This window comes from Trichomycterus rosablanca, chromosome 1 (genome assembly GCF_030014385.1).
Source record: "Trichomycterus rosablanca isolate fTriRos1 chromosome 1, fTriRos1.hap1, whole genome shotgun sequence".
Lineage (NCBI taxonomy): Eukaryota > Metazoa > Chordata > Actinopteri > Siluriformes > Trichomycteridae > Trichomycterus > Trichomycterus rosablanca.
The window spans coordinates 58,496,245-58,524,147 of record NC_085988.1 but is presented as its reverse complement, the minus strand read 5'-3'; the positions used below and the strand labels follow the sequence as shown (position 1 = coordinate 58,524,147).

At 39.5% G+C, this 27,903-nt stretch overlaps 2 protein-coding genes across 2 annotated transcripts in view; one reads left to right on the top strand and one right to left on the bottom strand.

Annotated features, from left to right (window-relative positions):
* Positions 1-939: 939 nt before the first annotated feature.
* On the bottom strand, positions 940-10,698 carry atp23 (ATP23 metallopeptidase and ATP synthase assembly factor homolog). Its single transcript, XM_062994690.1, has 6 exons — positions 10,309-10,698; positions 8,438-8,483; positions 7,368-7,449; positions 4,837-4,974; positions 4,617-4,700; positions 940-1,691 (listed from the first exon to the last, which is right to left on the bottom strand). Exons 1-6 carry the CDS (start codon positions 10,457-10,459, stop codon positions 1,488-1,490), a joined length of 705 nt encoding a protein of 234 aa, XP_062850760.1. The 5' UTR covers positions 10,460-10,698; the 3' UTR covers positions 940-1,487.
* Positions 10,699-12,883: 2,185 nt separating this feature from the next.
* Positions 12,884-27,903, top strand: part of rpap3 (RNA polymerase II associated protein 3) — a 30,536-nt gene continuing 15,516 nt past the window's right edge. The window contains exons 1-9 of the mRNA XM_062994689.1: positions 12,884-12,988; positions 15,546-15,718; positions 17,307-17,453; positions 17,566-17,676; positions 19,868-19,995; positions 25,527-25,648; positions 26,511-26,581; positions 26,683-26,820; positions 27,455-27,582. Of these exons, the coding sequence (XP_062850759.1) occupies positions 15,566-15,718; positions 17,307-17,453; positions 17,566-17,676; positions 19,868-19,995; positions 25,527-25,648; positions 26,511-26,581; positions 26,683-26,820; positions 27,455-27,582 (998 nt within the window). The 5' untranslated portion in view covers positions 12,884-12,988; positions 15,546-15,565. The remainder of the gene's footprint in view (positions 12,989-15,545; positions 15,719-17,306; positions 17,454-17,565; positions 17,677-19,867; positions 19,996-25,526; positions 25,649-26,510; positions 26,582-26,682; positions 26,821-27,454; positions 27,583-27,903) is intronic.

Genomic DNA, 27,903 nt, shown 5'->3' with positions numbered 1-27,903 from the left:
GTTTAGAAATTCAGCCACAACAATTGCTAACAGTTGTAATAAATCAGTTAAGTAAAGAAAATTGTATGCTTCTAACTTTGCAGCAAGTTTAGGGAAAGCCCTTTCCTGCTCTAGCAGGACTGTGCCCCTGTGCACAAAGCAAGGTCTATAAAGACATGAAGAAAAGCTTGATTTAAAGAAACTCCAGTGGCCTGCACAGAACCCTGACCTCAGCACCACTGAACAACTTTGAAATGAACTGGAACATCGGCTGAGGCTTTTTTGACCAACATCAGTGCCCAGCCATACAAATGCTGTTTTGGCTGAATGGGCACAAATTCCTACAGACATACCTTAATGTCTTCGTCAATGTGAGAGGCCTTCTTAGATAAGTGGCTGTTGTTATAGCTAAAAAGATGACTGAAAATGTCATTCTATATTAATACCATTTGTTTTTTTAAATTGGATGTCCAACAAGCTTGTGGTCAGGTGTTCAAATACTTTTGGCCATATTCCCACTCACTCACTTTCTAAGCTGCTTATCCTAATCAAGGTTGTGGAGGGTGCTTGCGCCCATTAAGAGCCTTTCCCAGCTCACAATGGGCGCAAGGCACACAGAAACACTCTGGACAGTGCGTAAGTCCATCACAGGGCAGACAAACACATTCACACCTTAACACATAGACACCTACACACACATCTAAGGGCAATTTCAGTATCTCAAATGAACCTCACTTGCATGTCTTTGGACTGTGGGAGAAAACCAAAGCTCCTGGAGAAAACTCACACGGACACGGCGAGAACGTACAAACTTCAAACAGAAACGACCTGAACCGTTCCACCTGGAAATCGAACCATGGACCTTCTTGTTGTGAGGCGATAGTGCTACCCACCGAGCCACCCTGCCAACCTTTTTGGCCATATTGTGTACATAAAATGTATTAGTTAACAAAAGCAACCCAACATTAAATTGTTTATTCACTCAACACTTTATGAAGTACTTCTGTCTGGTACATACATTCAATGAAGCTGCCAGAGGAACTTTGTGGGTATACAGTTACTGATCTCCACCAGTACTTCAGTTATCAACTGAAAGGGATCCAGAAAGAACAGATATCATTTGGCTGGTGGACCAGTCTCAGCACTGCGATGATGCTATCTTGGTAGTGTAAGATTAATCTATTACCCAAACCATCACAATCATCCAATCATCTGATCTGGGGGCCCTTTTTGATTAAAGAATGGAGTACAGGGGTGACAAACTATACAAAGCACCAGATGTGCCAAAGTTAGTAATTGAATAACCACAATTATACTACAATTCATCTACATGGTAGGTGAAGCTTATAATCAATGAACGTATGTACCGGATGGGTGTACCTAATATATAACAGTATAATATGTATTTAATAGCAACATAAAGCAGGGTGCATTAATGATGTGTTTGTGTGATGATAACACTGAACATTTCTGAATCTTTATTCACACAAAAGCTCACACTTCCTTTGCTATATGTTTGCATAGTATCGATCTCTGTTTTCAAAATCTCTGCAGGCAAACTTTGCGTCTTTTTTGTTGTGCGGGATGCGGCCGAAAGGTGCGTGGTCATTGTAGCAGGTGTCAAACACTTCATTGACCACCTTCTCTGCCTCCTCTGGGGTCACGTTGCGGACAGCGAGGATGGAACGCATCGCCCGGCTCCGAACACATTTCTGAGAAGAGATGAGTTACATAAGACAAAATGTTTATCTCTGAGTAATTACATACAGGGTGAGTCAAAAGTCGCAGGACACTCTTTTATTTCAGAAACTAAAGGGAAAATGACATATCTGAATCCCCCAGCAAGTAATGGGTGAGGGGGTCTATCTTTTAGGCTATGTCCGGAACATGGCTGCCATCTTGAAAGCCGCCATATTGGATCAAGGGCAAGTTTTTCCAATGGGAAGGTGGTCATGTAGCATATCAAAGAAGACCAGAATTTTCTCAGAAATTGATTGCCGCAATCAGATTTGCAATATTGTTGTGGTTGTGGTTCAAAAGTTATCAAAACAGAAAACTCGTGTTGTTCGTTACAGGTAACTGAAGATTGAATTGACAAAAGAAGAGAGGATTGAGGTGATTCTGATGTCAGGGGAATGCAGCTGCCATATCATAGCTGCAGACTTCAACAACCGACACCCAGAAAGACCACCATTTCACAGAGCACTCTGGCATCCCTCATAGCCAAATTCCGAGAAACCGGGACTGTGGACAACAAGCCACGTAGTGGTCGTCCGAAGCAGAATGTGGCGTCAGCCAGTCATCCCTTGTACATTCTTCATACCAATAAGTGGCACCCCTTCAAGATCCAGCTGCAGCAGAAACTATCAGAGGATTACCCTCATAGACGTGTCTAGTTCTGCACCTGGGTGTTAGACCAACATCAACGGGATCCCGCATTCGCACAGGGCATTCTGTTCAGTGACGAGGCCAATTTTTATGTCAGTGGTAAGGTCAACCGTCAGAACGTGAGGTACTGGAGTGATGAAAACCCTCACTGGATGGCAGACACGTCGTAGGTGATGTGAAGGTTATGGTGTGGAATTGCACACCCGTGCAATCGGGCCCATTTTCATCGACCAGACCCTGACCGAAGATGGCAGTTTCCTCTGTTATTTCCAAAAAGATGGGGCTCCACCACACTACGGAGCAGGTGTTCATCAGTGGCTGGATATTCAATTTCCTTCCTGGTCATTGGATTGGCCATCCTGGTCCTGTGGAATGGACGCCCAGATCACCCGACCTCACACCACTCGACTTTTATCTCTGGGGTCATCTCAAACAAATTGTGTATGCTGAGAAAATCCGCAACTAACACCACCTTCAGCACCGCATCGTGGAGGCTTGTGACAGCATTTCTCCAGAGATTCTCATGCAGGTTCATAACAAATTGATCCAGCGCCTTCAGCTCTGTGTTCAGCACCAGGGACAACACACTGAACACATCAAATAGCTGTGCATCACAGACAACGTTCCCGGTTGTTGTTGCAACTTTCTGTGTTGATAACTTTTGAACCACAAGAGATCCTTTGATATGCTACATGACCACCTTCCCACTGGAAAAACTTGCCCTTGATCCAATATGGCGGCTTTCAAGATGACGGCCATGTTCCGGACATAGCCTGAAAGATAGGCCACCTCACCCATTACTTGCTGGGGTATTCAGATATGTCATTTTTCCTTTCGTTTCTGAAATAAAAGAGTGTCCTGCGACTTTTGACTCACCCTGTATATATAAATAGAAGTCTGCGATTGGAGTCTGCCTTTTAATTCTTGGACAATTTGACGTTTTTTTCTTTAAGGCTAAATTTAGCACACTTCGTTCCGTGTTTATATTGTATTTCTATATCAATATTGTACTCCTTTACTACGACACGGCCTCATAACACAAGAGACGTACCGTTTTTTCTTCTTTAAGCAAACTTGTATTCACTTTCCCATCTTTCATTAAATTACCTTCATTCTGCATCAATTTTCTCTTCTTGGACATTTTGGGATAATTTGTAGATATCAGTTGAGTTCCCCTTCTCAGTTAGACGCTGATGTTGAAACACTGCCATCTAGTGGCAGGATGCGGTCACTTCACAAGTCACAAAATCGACATTCATTGTAGGACGTAGTTTATTAAAGCAATAAGCCACGAGAGAGCGTGCGTTACTGCGATTTTCTCACGGGGAAGGATGTTTTGGCACAATGCAAAGCGGAGTGCCAAAAACGTCTTTCCTCGTGATAAAATCATAGCAGTAACGCACGGTCTCTCGTGGCGTATTGCTTTCATAAAACGGCGGTCAACATAAAATATAATAACAATGTTCAATTTATAAATGTTTTTATTTACATAAACACTTATAAAAAGCATTCTTCCGCGAAATCAGGTAGTCCGTTAACAGTGTTGCTAGGCAACATGAGGGCGAACGTAACATTCGCAATAAACATTCCTCCACAAACACTATTACACTATTTCTTGGACGAAACACCCGCTTAATGATTAGCATTACTGTTTATATTAATCTGGACATTTCCATGTATAGTACATGACTTAAAATAGTGTTCAACCAAGTTTGTACTTTTTCTTTTCAGTGGCGTATTAATATGGGGATTAATATGGGGATTTTACAGCCTATCAGATTGTAGGACCGGAACTATCCGTTTTATAAGTACTATTTTAAAATGTATTTTAAGACAATCATACACCTATTAGGTCTTCACAGGCCACATAAAATTACCTGGTGGGCCGGAGTTTGACACGTGGTATAAAGATACACATAGCATGAAAAGTTTGCCTTCAATGGCCTCAAGAGCACTGAACACAACCCCAGTGAATACTGTTAGGATGAATTGGAATCTCAACTGCAATCCAGGCCATCTCACCCAAGTGGATCATCTGACCTACAAATGCTTTTTTGACTGAATAGGCACCAATTCCACAGACTTCAAAATCTTGTGGAAAAACCTTCTTAGAAGTATGAAAGCTGTCATAACGAAAAAAAGGGGGGACTCCAAATTAATACCTATGCTTTAAGTAAGGGTTGCTTAAACAGATTATGGACGGTGTCCAGATAATTTTGGTAATATAGTGTACAATAGAGACTCGTTACCTGGTGGTGCTGCTTAAGGCCAAAATTAAACCTGGCGAGTTCATTACTGAAGGAGCAGTCCCCACTTAGACTGGCTGCTCGGATCTAACACAAAAAAAAAAAACAACACCAAAGGATTTGGATAAAATATAAGCATGGATTAGGCAAGTTTATTAAAGATAAATACATTTTCCTAAACAGGTCAACCACAATAACAGTATTACAATATACACAGTCTCACCTCTGAGCAGGCTAGGTGCCTGGTGTTATCAAACCAGTCGACGTGTGCACGACAGTGATCGAATGCGTGAATGAGCTCATGTGTAACAACTCTGTTCATATGAGCCTGCTGGTGAATGTTGTTTTGACATAACACAATCTGTAAAACAATCAAAAATCATATTACATATTGTATAAAATATATAATTATAAAAATACACAACATAATCCTTGTCTTTTAACTGAATAAGCACAGAACAGTTAGTGCTGTTAAAGCTTTGAGGGGCAAGTCTGTAATATCAACCAGGATTTTGGAATCGCATCTCCAGCAAGCTTAAGGAGTCCACATACACTGATCAGCCATAACATTAAAACCACCTCTTTGTTTCTACACTCACTCTCCATTTTATCAGCTCCACTTACCATATAGAAGCACTTTGTTGTTCTACAATTACTGACTGTAGTCCATATATTTCTCTACGTACCTTTTAAACCTGCTTTCACCCTGTTCTTCAATGATCAGGACCCCCACAGGACCACCACTTAGGAGGTATTATTTGGGTGGTGGATCATTCTCAGCACTGCAGTGTCACTGACATGGTGGTGTGTTAGTGTGTGTTGTGCTGGTGTGAGTGAATCAGACACAGCAGTGCTGCTGGAGTCCATTCACTGTCCACTCTATTAGACACTCCTACCTAGTTGGTCCACCTTGTAGATCTAAAGTCAGAGACGATCGCTCATCTATTGCTGCTGTTTGAGTTGGTCATCTTCTAGACCTTCATCAGTGGTCACAGGATGCTGCCCAAGGGGTGCTGTTGGCTGGATATTTTGGTTGGACTATTTTCAGTCCAGCAGTGACAGTGAGGTGATTAAAAACAGCGCTGCTGTGTCTTATTCACTCATACCAGCACAACACACACTAACACACCACCACCATGTCAGTGTCCCACCACCCTGACCATTGAAGAACAGCATGAAAGGGGGCTAACAAAGCATGCAGAGAAACAGATGGACTACATTTAGTAATTGTAGAACTACAAAGTGCTTCTATATGGTAAGTGGAGCTGATAAAATGGACAGTGGGTGTAGAAACAAGGAGGTGGTTTTAATGTTATGGCTGATCAGTGTATTTGGTCATATACTGTATATACAAACACGGACGCACTGAATCATGTATTTTAGCTGGGGTCTCTGAGACCACAATATCAATATAAAAACAATGTTTATTTGCAGTTTCCATACAATTAGAAAAAGACATGAAGTATCAAGCTGATTGAAAAAGGCCAAGGATATTTTGTGACATGTTAAAGAGGCTCTAAGGTCTCAGGGACCCCACACAGAAAATGAGGGTAAAAAGGATCCAATATAGTAGTTTAGTGTACATTAACAGATTCTATACATAAAACACCATGGGCCTGATGTACAAAAATGCTCACATTGCGTCAAGCTTTAGCATTCAATTTACTACAGCTATAGTTCATCATGCAAACTGCATACCGTAACAACTAATTATTGTGCTGTTTTTAAGGCACATAGTAAAAATTCCTGCAAGTTTAACCAGAGAAACATTTATTTTTTTTATCCTTTTTACCCCTTTTTTCTCCCACTTTAGCGCATCCAATTTCATCCCATCAATCATCCTCTCACTAATGCTGGTCCCTGCTCCTGATTGGGGCTGACGAGGCTGCGCCACGCCTCCTCCGACACGTGCACAGCAATCAGCATAGTACTGCGCACGGAGGATCACATAGTACTGCCGCACTCCTTCCCATATCAATCACCAACCAGCACTAGTTTGAGAGTGAGTCCCCCTCCGGCTTTAAGTCCTGCTCACTATCTGAACAACAGGATATTAAAGTTGTTCATGTAGCTCATGAATCGTTGTTCATGTAGCCTCTCAGCACAAGCCGGCAAGGCAAAGCCGAGATTCGATACCATGTATCTGAGATCTCAGCTCTGGTAAACAGCGTGTTTTACCACTGCGCCATCTTAGTGGCAGAGACACAACTTTTAATATCTTCGTTACATGTAGCTTCGTTGTTTATGTAGCCTCTCAGCACAAGCCGGCAAGGCAGAGCCGAGATTCGATACCATGTATCTGAGATCTCAGCTCTGGTAAACAGCGTGTTTTACCACTGCGCCATCTTAGTGGCAGAGACACAACTTTTAATATCTTCGCCGTTTTCCTAGATAGACTTCCCACCTTTTTTACAATGCCAAATCAGATACAATTGGAAAATGCCGAATAAAAAACAAATTTTGCTTTACTCAGGCTGGCAAAACATTCCATAAAGTTGGGATGGTAAAGCATTTCCAACTTTATATTGTTGCCATTCCTTCTCACCACACTTAACAGAGTTTTATCACTGAGGACACCAAGTGATGAAGCATTCCTGCAAACACGTCTTAATGTATGCAACAGTATGGGGTTGCCATTGTCACGATATTCTAACTATTGTCATAATCACCTTTCATTAAACCAGCATAATGTGCCATCAACAACCATTTTAGAACCAGCACTTGACAGTTTAAAGCAGCTTTAGCTTTTCTTGCCTGTGATGTTGTGGCATCAAAACCCCCGCTGACGATTCCATCACAGTCCTCGCATGAGAAATGTCTGTCTTTGTTGATAGAGCTGCAAACATATTCATCATTAATCAGTGTTTCCTCTAGAATTTTTTTTTAGCAGCGGTGGCAGGCACCCTCAACCCCCCACACACCCACGGCCCCCATCCGGTGCAGTGCAAAATTAATTAAAAAGCAAAGAAGAATACATACACTACACAATGTTGGTGATTACAAGGGTTTACACCCAATCATATATATATAAGAAAAACACTTCAAGTGTGGCTGTGGATGAATAATTTTTTTTAACTTAATTGCATAACTTTCTTTTCTTTCTTAAGACTGAAGCTTTTAATAAATGGATCATTAAATTTAAAATAAAAGAATCAATACTTTTATTAATTGCAACAATATTCTGTGATAAATTACAAGTTAAAATACTAGTAATTATTTGTATGGGGAGGAATAAAACAAATTGTAGTGTAGTATACATGACAAACTGGATAGAGGAATCTTTTTTCTTTATTATAATTATCTCAGTGTAGTTTTGATGATTTCTAAATTAAAATCTCCTAATTTACTAAATAAATGTTGGGGTCAAACTTGGTCATATGATCAATCTGTGTTAAAAATGAACACATTAGCCATGACAGCACTGTTTTAAAGCTTAGAATCTAAACAGGCTCAATTCATTAGGCAGTATGTGCCAAACCAAAAGTAACATTCTAAATGTTTTCAACTGTAAAACCTAACTTAACGTTAGCTAGTTTAATCTACCTTTCCTTCTTTCCTCTCCTCTTTTTCTCCCTCTCTCGCTCACTTGTCAGGTGTGTAGTCATTTTTCCAATTCCTGTATTCCTCACTCCAAAATAAACGCCCTCTGCTTTTGTAATTGCGGTTTCATGTAATTATATAAATTCTGATGGAGCGGCGGCAATAATTAAGCAGCGGCGGGCCGCCACCGCAAAGTACATGTAGCGGAAACACTGTTAATGCCATGCAAGGTGGCTAGAAAATGAAAAATGAGAGCAGGATGTGAGTGCAGCGACAGGACATACCAGCCAGAGTTCTTCATCGCTCCTAGGAGTAGTTTGGCATATGGATCTAAAAAGAAAAATGATATGATATGGTTAAAAGTCTGAGTTTAAGTCTTTTAACATTTGATTCAGTAAGAAAGAAGCTTAACTTCATTAATACATCTTAAAAGAGGTGGTTTTGTACATCAGGCTCATATTTGTTAAGTAGGTGACGGTAGATGACTATACTAGGTAATTATCAAAGATGCTACACATGTCATTTTGGATCCTGCCATTATGGTACCCAGTGGTTGCTGGCAGACATTATGGGTTCAGGGCATGTTTTGACATTCAAAAAGTAAATCTGGCACCAAGTTGGCGGAGCAGGATGTTCCGCTAGTGCACTAGCACTGGGTTCTGAAATCCTGTCGGCTGGGTGCCCCCTAGTAGGCATCGCTTGCAGCAGACAAAATTGGGCACTAAGTCTGCTGAGTGGGAAAAGTCCAGACTAATAAGTGAGAGGGGGCTTGTAAGGATCCTGTGTGAGGATTTTGGTTAGTATCCCGAGCCGCCTGTACTCAAGTGGAGGAACGTGGAGATCAGTGTGTGACTCTCCAAGCAGGACTGGCTTCATGCGCGAATCCGCTAGGTATGGGTAAATAAAAAGAGGTGGAATATACAGTCCTTGGATGTGATCGGGGTCTCCAGCAGTGGAAGACTAAATGACTACGTAGAAAATCTGGTGAAAATGGACTTTTTGCTGTTGCTCAGAGGTCCATGTTTTGTGCTTCTTACACCTAGTTATGCATCCACACAGTTTGGTCTTTCATAAAAATGGTGGCTGCAAGAAATCCCAGCTTTGTGAAGCTCAAGATGTGTAGTTTTTATTAAGTCTGGGTCACAAAGGCAATAATTCATTTCTGATGTTCATTTGTGTCTCTTTTTGGGGTACTCAATCAGAAAAGTGTTAGTTGTTCTTTATTGCTGCTGTTTAATCATATTTGACAGCGTATGTGCTCCAGTTTACATGACGACAGGGGTGGCACGGTGGCTCAGTGGGTAGCACTGTCGCCTCACAGCAAGAAGGTCCCGGGTTCGATCCCCACTTGGGGTGGTCCGGGTGCTTTCTGTGTGGAGTTTGCATGTTCTCCCAGTGTTTGTGTGGGTTTCCTCCCACAGTCCGAAGACATGCAAGTGAGGTTAATTGGAGATACAAAGATACATACAGGTGGCGCAGCGGTAAAAAGCACACGCTGCAACCCGAATACATGGTATCGAATCCAGCGGTGTGGGTGGCAAAAATGCATCCGGCTTGCTGCTCATATGTGGAGGGGATATGGGTTAGCTTCGATCTCCTCGGTCAGAGCAGGGTTCGGCATAGACAGAGAGGAAGCACGATGCAAATTGGATAATTGGACACTCTAAAGGGGGAGAAAAAGGGGAGAAAATGCAAAAAAAAACAAAAAAAAAAACTAAGTGATGAATCTTGTGTAATGAGTAACTACCGTTTCTGTCATGAATGTAACCAAAGTGTAAAACATGACATTAAAATCTTAATAAATAAATAAATTATGTGACAACAATCAGGTACATTGTTCTGTCTTTTTTAAATATGTTAGTTTGCTTATGATGCTTTCTAATCTCAAATAAAGTGCTAATTATCAGTTAAATGGCAATGACTTATATAGTGTGCAGTATAATAGTGTGCAGATGAGTCTGCAACTCGGTTTAATCGCTACAAAGTCAAAACTGGTTTTGTTTACCATGAACATACTACAATGTTATGATCTAGCATTATTGCAATACACAAATGGAAGCAGATGCATTAAAATATTATAAACATGACATATATAACAGTATACAGTGCACTGATCAGAAAGGCAGATTATTATTAGAACCAGTGAAGTACTTACTGGTCTCCAGTGCGAATTGAAGCATAACCTGACATTTGTGGTTGAAAGTGAACAAACTCTCTCCGATGGATCCTTTCTTATATTTGCTTTTCTTTCTTTCTGGAAAGAGATTATAGCCATAATCGTCGTTTTGGTCTTTAGTTTGATTCATTAATATAACTACTGCTCACACACTGCACTGTGAAAAGCTTCTACTGGTGTAACCGAGAGAGGTCGCGTTCAATGAGTGTGTTTGAGTCACGTGATTTAGAAGGAAACGGGCGAATAGAGACGCCAAAGATCCTGTCAGAAAGGCGAGAGCCTCCAATGCTACATGTTTCCAAGGCAGAGATCCCAAGTGTCCCGGAAGTTCCGGGAGTCTCCCGCATATACACAGCGGCTCCCTGATGCCTGCAAGTCAGATAAAATCAATACAATTTAGCGCACTGTGCACTATGTAGGGAACATAAATCCATTGTCTAATATACTGTCTAGTGCACTATGTAGGGAACATGAATCCATTATCTGATATACAATCTAGTGCACTATGTAGGGAACATAATTAATTATGTAATACACTATTTAGTGCACTATGTAAGGAACACAAATCATCATCTAGTTATACTTTCTAGTGCACTATGTAGTGAACATGAATGCATTATCTAATACACTATGTAGTGCACTATGTAGGGAACATAAATCCGTTATCTGATATACAATCTAGCACACTGTGTAGGGAACATAAATCCGTTATCTGATATACAATCTAGCGCACTGTGTAGGGAACAGAAATCAACTGTCTAATACACTGTCTAGTGCACTATGTAGGGAACATAAATCCATTGTCTAATATACTGTCTAGTGCACTATGTAGGGAACATAAATCCATATGATTTGATATACAATTTACATTTACATTTTTAGCATTTAGCAGACGCTTTTATCCAAAGCGACTTACACAGTGAGCGGAACACGATGAGCAATTGAGGGTTAAGGGCCTTGCTCAGGGACCCAACAGTGGCAACTTGGTGGTGGCGGGGCTTGAACCGGCAACCTTCTGTTTACTAGTCCAGTACCTTAACCACTGAGCTATCACTGGCCCTTCTAATATACAATTTAGTGCATTATGTAGGGAACATAATTAATTACGTAATACACTATTTAGTGCACTATGTAAGGAACACAAATCATCATCTAGTTATACTTTCTAGTGCACTATGTAGTGAACATGAATGCATTATCTAATACACTATGTAGTGCACTATGTAGGGAACATAAATCCGTGATCTGATTTACAATCTAGTGCACTGTGTAGAAAACATAAACCAATTGTCTAATATACTGTCTAGTGCACTATGTAGGCAACATAAATCCGTTATCTGATATACAATTTAGTGCACTGTGTAGGGAACATAAATCAATTGTCTAATATACTGTCTAGTGCACTATGTAGGGAACATAAATCCATTGTCTAATATACTGTCTAGTGCACTATGTAGGGAACATAAATCCATTGTCTAATATACTGTCTAGTGCACTATGCAGGGAACATAAATCCATTATCTGATATACAATCTAGTGCACTATGTAGGGAACATAATTAATTATGTAATACACTATCTAGTGCACTATGTAAGGAACACAAATCATCATCTAGTTATACTTTCTAGTGCACTATGTAGTGAACATGAATGCGTTATCTAATACACACTCTAGTGCATTATGTGTAAATCCGTGATCTGATATACAATCTAATGCACTGTGTAGGGAACATAAACCAATTGTCTAATTCACTATCTAGTGCACTACATAGGGAACATAAATTCATATCTAAAATACTATCTAGTGCACTATGTAGGGAACATAAATCTGTTATCTGATATACAATTTAGTGCACTATGTAGGGAACCTAAATCCGTTAACTAATACGTTACCTAAAGCATTATGTAAGAAACATAAGTCTATTATCTAGTACACTATCTAGTGCACTAAGTAAGGAACATAAATTCTTTTCTAATATACAATCTAGTGCACTATGTAGGGAACATAAATCTATTATCCTTCACACTATCTAGTGCACTATGTAGTACACATTAATGTGTCTGTGACGCGAACAGTTAGCTTAGTAGCTCAGTTAGCAGCTCCTAAAAGTTCTGTTATCACCCATATCCTTTGGTGTGTGCGAGAGGTTTTTAGCTTCTTTTTTTTTAGCTTGGGGGGTCGGGGTTGAGGTCCGGGTCCGGGGGTACCTCCCTGAAATTAGTTTTTGCAACTTGGGATGTCTGGTTTAGGGGTACACATTTCTCGATGAAGGGCGTTGAGTTTCAAAGATTTTGAGTGTAGGGGACGTTGAGTTACAAGGTACCACTGTACTTGTATAGCTGAAATGGCAATAAAGCCTCTCTTGAACTCTTGAACTCTTGAACTTTTGAATGAATGAAGTTACAACTCTGTACGTTGTGCAGTACTTTTTCAACCACTGTGTGGCGTGTTTTGCAAAATAAGAAACACAGTTCTCTTATACTTTTACCCATCTCGGTCACTGCTCTACTGTCTTTGGTTTGCTTTGAGCGCAAAGCATGCTGGTATTTTGGCTGTCATGGCGGCGAACCCAAACAGTAATAGCAGCATGAGCAGCACATCTGGAGTAAGATCGGAGGATTTCTATTGAAGAAGAAAGCGCTGGACTTTGAGAGTGGAGGTATGATCATGAGTCGACTCTTTCACTTCGGTGTCACATAAAGGAATGAGATAGCTGTACTCACTTCATTAATCACATCTACACTTACTAACACGATCTGTGCAGCAGGACTCGCACTTCCTTTTTGCTTTCACTTCAGGCTTCACTTTCAGTCTAGTTCTTAAAGACTCTTTCTCACGTTTTGTTATTGTTTGGTTATTTAACACATTTAGTAATTGTTCTGTTATAATTTTACTAACTTGGGTTCGGCAGATAGATGGAAAGTTCTAGAGAAAGGTCCTAGCAACGTTGTGTGCATGTAATTACATCGATCAGCCATAACATTAAAATCACCTCCTTGTTTCTACACTCACTGTCCATTTTATCAGCTCCACTTACCATATAGAAGCACTTTGTAGTTCTACAATCACTGACTGTAGTCCATCTGTTTCTCTGCATACATTGTAAGCCCCCTTTCATGCTGTTCTTCAATGGTGGTTTTAATGTTATGGCTGATCGGTGTATATTAGGTATCTAACAACCGTTTCCAACGTCCCAAGCTGCTTCCTAGCACAACATTGCAAAAACATAAATAATCATTATTAATTTCTACTATTGAGTTTTCTCTAAAAGTGCCAATAATTAGGTATATCAGGTGAACAAAAAAAGTAACTAACTCCAATTAATTAATCACTGCTGTAGTCAAATTTTTAATAGAAGCCTAAAAAACCTAAAAGATATTTAAATTATACTGTTACTCTTTGTTTCAGACAGGTAGAAGCAGAGTTGCACAATGTCCAACCCCAAATCAGAAAACACTGGGACAGTATGAACAATGCTATATAATAAAACACAGTGTTTCTTACATTTACATTTGACTTTCATTTATTGCAGATAGTATAATCCCATGATATTTAATATTTTGCCTGGTCAGCTTCATTTCATTTGTTAATATACGTCCATTCCAGCATTTCAGGCCTGCAACACATTCCAAAACAAGTTGTGGTAAGCACAGTAAATCAGTTACCACTTTGTAATGTTGTCATTCCTTCTAACAGCACTCTGGCACTGAGGATACTAATTGTTTCAAGTGTTATTTTGTCCCATTCTTTCTGCAAACACGTCTTAAGTTGTACACTAGTATGGGGTTGTCACTGTCGCATTTTGTTATTTTAAAATATTCCACACATTCTTTATTGGGGACAAGTTAAGACTGCAGGCAGGTCAGTCCTGTACCCGTACCCTCTTCTTCCACAGCCATGTAATGTGTGTAGCATGTGGTTTTGCATTGTCTTGTTAAAAAATGCATGGGCAACCCTGGAAAACAGCATCTTGAAGGCAGCATATGTTGCTCTGAAATCTTAATGTACTTTTCTGCATTAATGCTGCCATCACAGAAGTGTAAATTCCCTTTGCCAAGAGCACTGAAACAACCCCATATCATGACATACCCTAACTTTTAGGGTATTATGCTAATTATAGTCTGGATATGTCTTTTTGTCTTTGGTCTTTACCACATAACGAACATTTTTATCCAAAAAAAAAAAAATTCTGAAATACTGATTTATCTGACCACAGTACAAATTTCCACTGTGTGATGGTCCATTCTAGATGCCTTAGAGCCCAGAGAACTCGAAGCCACCTCTGGACATGGTTAACGTAAGGGTTTTTTTTTTTTGCATAGTAAAGTTGTAAGTGGCATTTGTGCATGTAACTCTGTAATGTAGTGCTTGACAAAGGTTTGCCAAAGTAACCCCTCACCCATGTGGTTATATCAGCTATTGATAAATGAAGTTTTTTGATACAGTGCCATCTGAGGGATCAGAGATTACGGGTGTTCAGCTTAGACTTGTGACCTTGCCCTTTACACACTGAAATTCCTCCAGATTCCTTCACCTGTTAAATTACAATGCACTATCATTTTTTTTACCTGAAAAGCAGGAATGGAGGTATTTTAACAAATAAAATGAAGTTGGCCAGACAAAACATGAAATATTTTGGGTTACTGTCTGCAATGAATTGAAAGTCAAAGTGTATCTTTTTTCAATTTACATTTTTCATACTGTCCCTTTTGATATGGTGTTGTAGACTGAAAGCTTGTCAGAACATGTTATGTTGGTTCCAACACAAATAATACTGAACTGCATTTTTAACACGTTCATATGAATTACACACAATGTTATGTTTGACCAACCTGAATGTAATATATGTCATGTAATTGATACCAACCTATGCACTGTGCAAATACAACATTTCATGGAGGTTGTGTGTTTGCTAAGATATTGGTTGTATATTGTTGCTAAGAAAATAGTTGGAAAGAGGCCAATGTACTTGGAACTTTTAAAGATGAATACAATTTGGTTCACCAAGACACTAAATCTGGACACAAAAAACAAAGTCCTTGAGTGCAAGGCTGAAAAAATACAACCATAGCAGGGCAATAGTAATCCAACCACTTCACACTTTGCTTGTTTTTGGAAGGTATAAGGAAACTCACCCACATGACAGATGAATAATTGACTCGTGTGAACAATTTAAATCACTTTATAAAAAATATTTCTGTATTGATGCATTTCAGACTGAGCAAAAGACATCACCATGTCAGGAGGAAGCAAAGCCTTGGAGCTACAGATGCAGATGCGCCAGAACGCAGAGGATGTCCAAAACTTCATGAAGGAGCTTGACAGCTGGGAGGATGATATGAAGAAAAAAGATGAGCAGCTGCTCACTGGAAACCCACCAGATCCTGAGGTTGGTAGTTTTATCTTTCTGTATTCTGCTTCTACATTTACATACATTTATTTGGCAGGTACATTTCTGCCAAGTATTTTATTAAAAATAAATTTAACCCATAGATCAGCTGCAGAAGCTAAAAGAAATATAAGGGTCACGGTAAATAAAATAAAAAAACAGCTGGAATGTCACCATTTAACAAGAGGGTTGTACTAATTATTGGTAGCATCATGAGTAGGTATTCGGTTAAATTATTTTAACAAATAACCAACCATTGATGGTCGACAATTAAATATTAACATTTCAGCTTCTTCTGGTGCGTCCTTCTTCTGGGCATCTGACATGTTTTCTCTTAAGTTTTTGGTCTAAATATTATTAGCACTATCACTAATAGCCACTAAATAACTTCACTTGGCTACAGAATTTACTACCTAGAGTTAAAAGACAATAAGTGTTATAACCTATGTACAGCACAGAATTCAGTTCATGAGAGCAAGACCAAGACAGTTCATCAGTGGTTTTAAATTTAGCTGTGTCATTATAGAACAAACAACTAATAGACCAACCAATCAATAATGAAACCTTTTTAGATTGATTTTGTCTATTTGTTTTTGCAGTACTAGAAGGATTGTGGATACTTTTAGGAACAATATATTCACAGTGAAGTCTGGGGGTGGGAAAAAAAGGATTGTAGCTGGAATGGACTGAAATGGAATCATATTAAACATGATTTTAAAACTGAATGTCCAACAAGCTCATGGTCAGGTTTTACACACTTTTGGCCATATAGTTAATAAAATAAAATTGATACCAAATACGTTTCATGTGTAAACCACATAGGTAAAGCTGTTTTTACAAATTTCAGCTTTCTGTATTTTTGATGTGATGCTTTCATATGGCCAAGCACAGGTGTACTGTGTACTACTACTAAGAATTTGTTAGATGTGAAACCAGGTGGCACAGGACCTCGCAGCAAGAGGGTCCTGGGTTTCATTCCTAGGTGTTGCGGTCCCGGTCCTTCTGTGTGGAGTTTGCATGCTCTCCAAGTGTCTGTGTGGCTTTCTCCTAGGAGCTCTGGTTTCCTCCAACAGTCCAAGTGAGGTTAATTGGAGATACTAAATTGTCCGTGACTAATTAAAACTTTAACTGATGAATCTTGTGTAACCAGTAATGACCTGTTCTGTCATGAATGTAACCAAAGTGTGTAAAACATGACGTTAAAATCCTAATAAATGAATAGATGTGAAACTTAAATTTGCTTCTCAAATAAACTTTATGTGGACTAAAATGTAATGTGGAATACATGAAGGAACATTAAGACAATGGTAATATTAATTAATACCCAAAAGCCTAGTAATATTATTCTATCTATCTAAAATTTGTAATTACCCACAAATGTGTAATTGCCTTACCCTACTTATATTAAAGAAAAATAATTACATTTCAGTACTGCATCACACAACATTGCTCGTCTTTATTTTGAACAGGTAACAGATCTAAAGAGAACACACACCTGTAGACCTAACATTCACTGAGAAGAAGGGTATCAATGTTCAAATAATCTGCTATTTTCTGCTATTATCTCTGTTTTTGGGTTTTTTCACAGGAAACTCTACCTCCTGTAAGAAACAAGGATTACAAGAAGAAACGGAGGGTCCGAAGCAAGGCTGCTGCTAAGAATGGCCAAGGGGAGCAGAAGCCAGTACAGAGAATCAAATCGTATGATTACAAATCCTGGGACACGTTTGATGTGGTAATACTCCTCTGCTCGCTGTCAGTGTTTTAGCCTTAAATAAAGAATGAGGAAACAGCACAGATTTTGTATTATTTTTTATATTGTGAACGGAATGTTTAATGTGTTCCAGGAGAAAGCTCTTGATTCAGTGGATAAAGAAGGCAGTGCTGCTGAATCTAATGAGTCAGACTCAGAGGAGATACAAGTGGACAGAGACCTCGCTATGAAAGAGAGGGAGCAAGTAAGAATGTGCCCTGGGGTTTGATTATTAGACTCATTATAGTCATTTTCCTTTAGTTTGGCAAATTTTTATTTATTTTTTTATTTTTTTATTTTTTTTACCCCTTTTTCTCCCACTTTAGCGCATCCAATTTCTACCCGTTAATCATCCTCTCACTAATGCTGGTCCCTGCTCCTGATTGGGGAGGACGAGGCTGCTCCACGCCCCCTCCGACACTTGCACAGCAATTGAACATCTTATCACCTACACTTGACGAGTGCAGTGCGGTACAGCGCTGTGCACGGAGAGCCACACCCTCTACCACAATCCTTCCCTATCTCCGTGCAGGCGCCACCAACCAGCCAGCAGAGGTCGTAATCACACTAGTCTGAGAGAGAGTCCCCATCCGGCTTTAGTCCCGCCCCTTATCTGAACAACAGGCCAATCGTTCTTCATGTAGCCACTCAGCCTCAGCTGGCAAGGGAGAGCTGAGATTCGATACGATGTATTCGAGATCTCAGCTCTGGTGAACAGCGTGTGTTTTACCGCTGCGCCACCTGAGCGGCTAGTTTGGCAATTTTTTAATTTTATTTATTGCCATTTTTACCAAATTAATGGTAAGATATAAAATATAATAGTAATGCTTCTTCATTGCCACTATTTTTCTGTAGCAATTATAGTAATGTTAATGACCTTCACCTTCACCTTATTGCCATTATTCAAATTAGCTGCAATTTGAGATGCATTAGCCTTCTGGTGGTCCTGGAGTCTTGGCCGGCGAACAACCTGTCAGCAACTAATGGCATGTACTGCCTCCGACTACTGTCAGTGGGTACTCACCACCCACTGCTGTCTGTGTTGCTGTTTTGGAGATACTTGAACCCAGTTGTCTGACCATAACGATTAGGCCTCACTCAGATTAAGTCACTTAGGTCTTTGTGTCTGATCATTTGCATTTAACACATGTTGTGTGAGTAACTACCATCAGCCGAACATTTAACATATTCCTAACTGTGATGTGTACAGTTGTTATTTAAATAGGCTTTAGTTCATTTCAAAATTAATCACAGTTGGCTGGAGTATTAATATTTAGGTCCTGCACACATCTGTTTGTAAATTATGCCTGATTCCCTACATTTACATTTTCAGCATTTAGTAGACGCTTTTATCCAAAGCGACTTACACAATGAGCTGAACACGATGAGCAATTGAGGGTTAAGGGCCTTGCTCAGGGACCCAACAGTGGCAACTTGGTGGCGGCGGGGCTTGAACCGGCCTAACGTCTAATTTTTTAACTTATTTCTGCAGTTGTGTGTTTCGCCTGTGGTTTATGGCCAATGCCACTGTGGGGCGAGCAAATGGCTTTTGTGATGTATTTTGTGTCAACCTGAGTGGGGCGAATGTCCTTTTTTCCCCTAATGCTGCTGATGTGGTTCTGGGACTGCCACATTTTTAGAGTTTTAAATTATATTTTGATGGTGTAGAAAACTGTACTCACTTGGCTTTCATCATCATTTCTTGATACAAAATACCTACACTCTCGATGTTTGTAATGTCTGCTTTTCTTCTTTTGTCAATTGCCTTTTCCTCACCTTTACAATTGCAATTTACCATAACCTGCAGTGCATTATTGTTAAAGTCCCCACACTGCTTTTCAGCGTATGGGGAGGGGTGTCCCAACAAAATCAGTGACTTCTTCTTGATAAATCCTATTGTTTTAACTTGCAGCTTTTACTGGTTACTGATGTTATATATTTGTCATATATACTGTACATATACAGGTGTACAGTACAATGAAATTCTTTCTTCGTGTATCCCAGCTTGTTTGGAAGCTGGGGTCAGAGCGCAGGGTCAGCCATTGTACGGCTCCCCTGGAGCAGAGAGGGTTAAGGGTCTTGCTCAAGGACCCAACAGTGGCTGCATGGCAGAGGCTGGATTTGAACCGCCAATCTTCCGGTTGATAGCCCAAAGCTCTACCCACTAGGCTACCACTGTCCCAACAGTCCTGACATGGACTGTCATTTTGTCCATGATCTATTTCTGCCTTGCGACTATTGTTTCCTGGTGGTACCAGAGCCCAGTTTTAAATAATCAAAACTGTAAAAAATGTTGAAAAACTTTTGGTTGCTAATCCATATTGAACAGCCTTCTGCTTAATACTTTACTTGTTTATTATTAAAATAAATTAGGAGTGTTTTCACTTTTGTCTCAGGGCAACCAGTTCTTCAAAGATGGGAAGTATGATGATGCCATTGAATGTTATACCAGAGGTATGAGCACTGACCCCTACAATCCTGTTTTGCCCACAAACCGAGCCACCTGCTTCTTCAGACTGAAAAAGTAAGTCCACTAAACTTTTTTTAATCCTTATTCTGAAGTAGATTTATTCTAATCAGGGTCACAGTGGGTCTGGTACCACCAGGAAACAATAGTCGCAAGGCAGAAATAGATCATGGACAAAATGACAGTCCATGTTAGGGCACCACTTATTCACAACATGTATTTATTCACACCTGGGAGCAATGTAGTCACCAGTTCACCTTCTACGAGTACCTGGAGGACACCTTTGCAGACACAGTGAGAACATGTCAATTTATTTTATTTTAATAGGTTATTTAACAGGGACAATACAGATAAACATTGTTACATCAAATGCACCATATGTATTGTATAAAAGCCTTCTAGCAAAAGCTTATTTGCTGCCCCAGTCCCTGGTTAGGCTTTTATAACAAAATAGTACAAAATGTAAATACATAAAATACATAAAACAACATACTGATTTAAGCGATTACATTTGTGATGAGTCCATCTTTATATCTGTTTATGAACTAATACTTACAGAGTGTTCACAAGTTTGTTTCTGTTTAAACCATTATGAGCAGATGGCGAGGGTTTTAAAATCTCTGAGAATAGTAGCAGGGAAATGTCTGGTGGTCATGTTTATGAAATCACACCAGGACGAAAAGTTCTAAAGCCATGGACACACTACACGACTTTTAAAGTCGTCAGATCGCTGTATTGTTTACACTATACATTCACAGACATCCCAAGTGTCCCGGAAGTTCTGGGAGTCTCCCGCATATACACAGCGGCTCCCTGATGCCTGCAAGTCAGATAAAATCTCCCGGAATTTAGAACGAGCGGCCAAGAGCGACACACACGCGCACGCAGGCGACACAGACTTTTTTCCCCGATCGCGTATTAAATCCGTTATCTGATATACAATCTAGTGCACTGTGTAGGGAACATAAACCAACTGTCTAATATACTGTCTAGTGCACTATGTAGGGAACATAAATCCGTATAAATCCGTTATCTGATATACAATCTAGCGCACTGTGTAGGGAACATAAACCAACTGTCTAATATACTGTCTAGTGCACTATGTAGGGAACATAAATCCGTTATCTGATATACAATCTAGCGCACTGTGTAGGGAACATAAACCAACTGTCTAATATACTGTCTAGTGCACTATGTAGGGAACATAAATCCGTTATCTGATATACAATCTAGCGCACTGTGTAGGGAACATGAATCAATTGTCTAATATACTGTCTAGTGCACTATATAGGGAACATAAATCCGTTATCTGATATACAATCTAGTGCACTGTGTAGGGAACATAAATCAATTGTCTAATATACTGTCTAGTGCACTATGTAGGGAACATAAATCCGTTATCTGATATACAATCTAGCGCACTGTGTAGGGAACATAAATCAATTGTGTAATATACTGTCTAGTGCACTATGTAGGGAACATAAATCCGTTATCTAATATACAATCTAGCGCACTGTGTAGGGAACATAAATCAATTGTCTAATATACTGTCTAGTGCACTATGTAGGGAACATAAATCAATTATCTAATATACTGTCTAGTGCACTATGTAGGGAACATAAATCCGTTATCTGATATACAATCTAGTGCACTATGTAGGGAACATAATTAATTATGTAATACACTATTTAGTGCACTATGTAAGGAACACAAATCATCATCTAGTTATACTTTCTAGTGCATTATGTAGGGAACATAAATCCGTGATCTGATATACAATCTAGTGCACTGTGTAGGGAACATAAACCAATTGTCTAATTCACTATCTAGCGCACTACGTAGGGAACATAAATTCATATCTAAAATACTATCTAGTGCACCATGTAGGGAACATAAATCTGTAATCTGATATACAATTTAGTGCACTATGTAGGGAACCTAAATTTGTTAACTAATACGTTACCTAAAGCATTATGTAAGAAACATAAGTCTATTATCTAGTACACTATCTAGTGCACTAAGTAAGGAACATAAATTATTTTCTAATATACAATCTAGTGCACTATGTAGTACACATTAATGTGTCTGTGACGCGAACAGTTAGCTTAGTAGCTCAGTTAGCAGCTCCTAAAAGTTCTGTTATCACCCATATCCTTTGGTGTGTGCGAGAGGTTTTTTAGGGTTTTTTTTTTGGGGGGGGGGGTCCGGGTCTGGGGGTACCTCCCTGAAATGAGTTTTTGCAACTTGGGATGTCTGCATTCAGCAATAGAGGGTCACACATTACACAGTCTTTCACCAGGATGAATCACAGATGAGCCAGGTTTCCAATCTCAGTTTTGTCATGAAAACACTTGCAAAAAGTGACAAGTGGGATGTTGTGATTCCATATGTAAGACTTGTTTTCTATGGCATACCATCAGGGACAAAATATTTTAGATCTGTTTGTCTGGACAAATATTACATTTCAACACATAAATAAATTATTAGTGTAGGCAGAAAATGTAGTGTATTCATGTCTTGGTTTCGTACAGCCAATTGGAATTATAATGGCCAAGCTTAGTCTTAAATAATTCAAATATTTTCTAGCAGTGCCCATTCTGTCCTGGAGATCTTGCAAAGTTTTTGCAACCCTAATTTGTTCAAGAGGCTTTACTGCCATGCTATTATAGATTGGTACTATATACACTATATACAAATAAATGCTTAATATTAGTTGCTGTCTTGTAATTAGGAGTCTTTGTTGTTTAGCGATATCGATAGAGGATCACATGTTACAGTCTTCCACCAGGATGAATTGCAGATGAGCCTGGTCTTCAGACTCAAAGTGTCGAGGGGGGATGATGTGGTACCATATGTTAGACTGGGTTTGTTATGGCATACCATCAGGGCCAAACATATGGTATTCCATATAATGAGATGTTTACATGGTTTGCAACGCATTGTCTATTCACCGTGACGTACCTGCCTATGTGGTCATACATCATTTGAACATAATGATACATACTGGTTTCATAACCCCAACATCATAATCATTCTGCTAATTTGTAGGGAGTTTTTGCTGACTAAACAACTGTATGTACTACAACTAAGAGCAGTACTTCAAGATTTTCTAACTATCTTTTTACTCAGTTATATTGGCCAAGCTTAGTCTGAGAGATAGGTATTACACAAGCCATAAATAATTAAAAAAATTTCTAGTGGTGCCTGATCAGTCCTGGAGATCTACTCGCATAGTTATTGCAACCCTAATTTGTTTAAGAGGCTTTACTGTCATACACTGTCATGCTATCATAGATTGGTACTGTATACACTATATACAAATAAATGCTTAATAAAATATATTTTATATATATATATATATATATATATATATATATATATATATATATACAGTATATATATATATATACAGTGTATCACAAAAGTGAGTACACCCCTCACATTTCTGCAGATATTTAAGTATATCTTTTCATGGGACAACACTGACAAAATGACACTTTGACACAATGAAAAGTAGTCTGTGTGCAGCTTATATAACAGTGTAAATTTATTCTTCCCTCAAAATAACTCAATATACAGCCATTAATGTCTAAACCACCGGCAACAAAAGTGAGTACACCCCTTAGTGAAAGTTCCTAAAGTGTCAATATTTTGTGTGGCCACCATTATTTCCCAGAACTGCCTTAACTCTCCTGGGCATGGAGTTTACCAGAGCTTCACAGGTTGCCACTGGAATGCTTTTCCACTCCTCCATGACGACATCACGGAGCTGGCGGATATTCGAGACTTTGTGCTCCTCCACCTTCCGCTTGAGGATGCCCCAAAGATGTTCTATTGGGTTTAGGTCTGGAGACATGCTTGGCCAGTCCATCACCTTTACCCTCAGCCTCTTCAATAAAGCAGTGGTCGTCTTAGAGGTGTGTTTGGGGTCATTATCATGCTGGAACACTGCCCTGCGACCTAGTTTCCGGAGGGAGGGGATCATGCTCTGCTTCAGTATTTCACAGTACATATTGGAGTTCATGTGTCCCTCAATGAAATGTAACTCCCCAACACCTGCTGCACTCATGCAGCCCCAGACCATGGCATTCCCACCTCCATGCTTGACTGTAGGCATGACACACTTATCTTTGTACTCCTCACCTGATTGCCGCCACACATGCTTGAGACCATCTGAACCAAACAAATTAATCTTGGTCTCATCAGACCATAGGACATGGTTCCAGTAATCCATGTCCTTTGTTGACATGTCTTCAGCAAACTGTTTGCGGGCTTTCTTGTGTAGAGACCTCAGAAGAGGCTTCCTTCTGGGGTGACAGCCATGCAGACCAATTTGATGTAGTGTGCGGCGTATGGTCTGAGCACTGACAGGCTGACCCCCCACCTTTTCAATCTCTGCAGCAATGCTGACAGCACTCCTGCGCCTATCTTTCAGAGACACCAGTTGGATGTGACGCTGAGCACGTGCACTCAGCTTCTTTGGACGACCAACGCGAGGTCTGTTCTGAGTGGACCCTGCTCTTTTAAAACGCTGGATGATCTTGGCCACTGTGCTGCAGCTCAGTTTCAGGGTGTTGGCAATCTTCTTGTAGCCTTGGCCATCTTCATGTAGCGCAACAATTCGTCTTTTAAGATCCTCAGAGAGTTCTTTGCCATGAGGTGTCATGTTGGAACTTTCAGTGACCAGTATGAGAGAGTGTGAGAGCTGTACTACACACCTGCTCCCTATGCACACCTGAGACCTAGTAAAACTAACAAATCACATGACATTTTGGAGGGAAAAGGACAAGCAGTGCTCAATTTGGACATTGAGGGGTGTAGTCTCTTAGGGGTGTACTCACTTTTGTTGCCGGTGGTTTAGACATTAATGGCTGTATATTGAGTTATTTTGAGGGAAGAATAAATTTACACTGTTATATAAGCTGCACACAGACTACTTTTCATTGTGTCAAAGTGTCATTTTGTCAGTGTTGTCCCATGAAAAGATATACTTAAATATCTGCAGAAATGTGAGGGGTGTACTCACTTTTGTGATACACTGTATATATATATATATATTCATATTTTTTTTGTTTGTATTATGCCTAATTAAATAACATTAAATCAAAATTAAGATAATATCTAATTAAATGTTTAATTAATAATTGAAGGCAACTGGCTATTAAGCTCAATAAGTCATTTAGCACAATTATTTTATTTTCAGACAGTTGACATTTAGCTTTGCTTGTCATGCATTGATTATAATATTAATATTAATATGTCAAATAATCACAACAGCCAATAGCAAAAGTATATTCTGCACATTACAAGCCCTGTTCGGAGCAAAAAATTGTGATCATAGATCAAGTTCATGCACCCCAACATCCAACCTTATTCATATTCTATTGCACTGCTGAAACTCCAAACTGACATCAGTCCTAAAACCACCAAGTGCCAGTGAGATCCACTGAATGACAAAATTACTTACCCCTTGCAAGGGAATAGAAGTATCAGGTAGATTATAAGAATTAAGTCTAAGGCTTTTTTGGGGCTGTTGTTTTTTAAAGTTCATTTTGCTGCAGTATATAACACAGTAGTGTTTGTTGCAGGTATGCTGTTGCTGAGTCTGACTGTAATCTCGCCATAGCACTGGACAGCAAATACATTAAAGCCCTTTCTCGAAGAGGAGCAGCTCGATTTGCTTTACAAAAACACCAAGCTGCACTAGAAGGTAAGACCTACCTAAAGTATTTGGTCTACAACATCTAAACTGGTATCTAAATTAATTTCAGGTCTAGTCTATTCATGGGCAGGCCAGAGCTGAACGTGCATTAAAAATCTGCAGTGTTTATTCCATTTTTTCTGTACAGAAATTTGGGGGCATTTTTGTAAAATGTATTAAAAACAAGAACCTGTGAAATTTAATGGATTAAGGTAGCACCAATTTTTTGCCTGTTTCATACAGAGCCTTGACCTCAATGTCTTCCATAACCTTTGTAATAATTTATAATAGTGATCACAAGCAAGGCTTTGTCAAGATCTCTGCCCAAACCTAATCGTGCTCTTGTTGCCATGTTTTAAAAAAATAGTGATAGTGATTTTGTAGGCATTCCTCAAAGAGTAGATGCTGCAATAGCAGAAAAGCTGGTGCCAACCCTGTGCTCATGGTTTTGAGTCTCATAATTTGAGTGTTTAATGTTTGGGTGTTGGCAATCCTCTACCTTCTGGTGTAGTGTACTGTAGGGTTATTTTTGTTAAAATAATTATTGAGGGTTGCTCGGTGGCTTGGTGGGTAGAACTGTCATCTCAGCAAGAAGGCCCTAGGTTTGATTCCCAGGTGGAGTGGGGACTTCTCCAGGTACTCTGGTTTCTTCCCACAGTCCAAAGAAATGCTGTCAGGTTAATTGGAGATACAAAATTGCCCTAGCTGTGTGTGTGTGTGTGTGTGTGTGTGTGTTTGCCCTTTGATGGAGTGGCGACCTGCCCAGGGTGTTTCCTGCCTTTTGTGACCCTAACCAGGATAAAGCGGTGGTAAAATAGACAATAAATGAATGGATGCCTGAATTAATGTATAAACCCTTTGTTTTCACAAGATTATGACACTGTCCTGAAGTTGGATCCGGAAAACCTAGATGCCCAAAATGAGATTAAGAAATTGAACCAGGTTGGTAAAACCACCTTTTCATGTTCACTTTACATGTTCACGTAAAATCGGATAGAAAATCTAGTTACTAAACCGTGTTGAAACTGTATTTCTTTATCCAGGTTTTAGTATCCCAAGGTCAGAAAAAAGACATGATGGAGAAAAATGTTACTGAAGTGCCGCTTACAGACGCTGAAAACCTGAAGCATGTGGACGAGGAACAGCTGAGAAGACAAGAGGCAGTGATTCATAAAGACAGGGTGAGATAACATTATGACCACCGTCATAATGTTATGTCTGGTTGGTGTACACATGTACTGTACAATGACATTCTTTTTCCACATATCTCAACTTGTTGGAAAGCTAAGGTCAGAGCAGAGGGTCAGCCATTGTACAGTGCCCCTGGGGCCCTGGGGTTTAAGGACCTTGAACCCATAACCTTTTAATTGATAGCCCAAACCTCTATCTACAGGGCTATCACTGTCAACTCCAGAAAGAAACTGTCTCTTGCCTTTATTTATGGATTCTAGTTTGTGTCTCTGAGACCTTAACACAAGGGTGGAAATTATGGGGTGTTGGAACACAAAAGCAATATAAAAATATTGTTTATTTGCAGTCTCCATAAAATTATGAAAACTCCTGAAGTATCAAGTTAATTGAAAAAGCCTATAGAGACAATTTATGCAGTTTTGTTTGGTTGAATTGCCAACACAAGTGGTGGAGGAATAAAAAGAGCCTAGGGTGATCTCTTTACATGTAAAGACAGAGTGAATCCATGGCTAGCTGTTGTAACAAATATGTTGACAATGAGAACACCAAACTGCATAAATCATAGGATATATCCTAAATTGGGACAATGCCATTGAGAAAAGTTTTATTTTTGTGTTTTAATAGGGCAATGCTTATTTTAAAGAGGGAAAGTACGAGGCAGCAGTGGATTGCTACTCTAAAGGAATGGTGGCTGATGCTACAAACGCTCTGCTTGCTGCTAACAGGGCCATGGCGTACCTCAAACTTGAAAGGTATGTTTTTCATAAAACTGTGGACATTAAACTTAAGTAGTGCATTGATATTACTGCATAGTAATCTGTAACATACCGAATGTATGGTACTTTTCTCTGCAATGTCCACATTTTTGCTTTTTTATACTATGTTTTTTGTTTTCTTTTATAAAATGTAATCAGCATAACAATTTAGTGGAATTTGGAATATTTAAACATTTCACATAAATTGTAGAATATACACTGCCTGGCCAAAAAAAGGTCACCACCTGGATTTAACTAAGCAAATAGGTGAGAGCCTCCCATTGAATAATTACTGCATGGGTGATTGTTTTAGCTGGC

Coding starts and splice junctions, on each gene's coding strand:
- atp23 (XM_062994690.1), bottom strand. CDS start 10,459: ATGAATCAAACTAAAGACCAAAACGACGATTATGGCTATAATCTCTTT. Junction 8,484..10,308: donor TCAATTCGCACTGGAGACCA/GTAAGTACTTCA, acceptor TTTTCTTTTTAG/ATCCATATGCCAAACTACTC. Junction 1,692..4,616: donor GCCTTAAGCAGCACCACCAG/GTAACGAGTCTC, acceptor ATCTCTTCTCAG/AAATGTGTTCGGAGCCGGGC.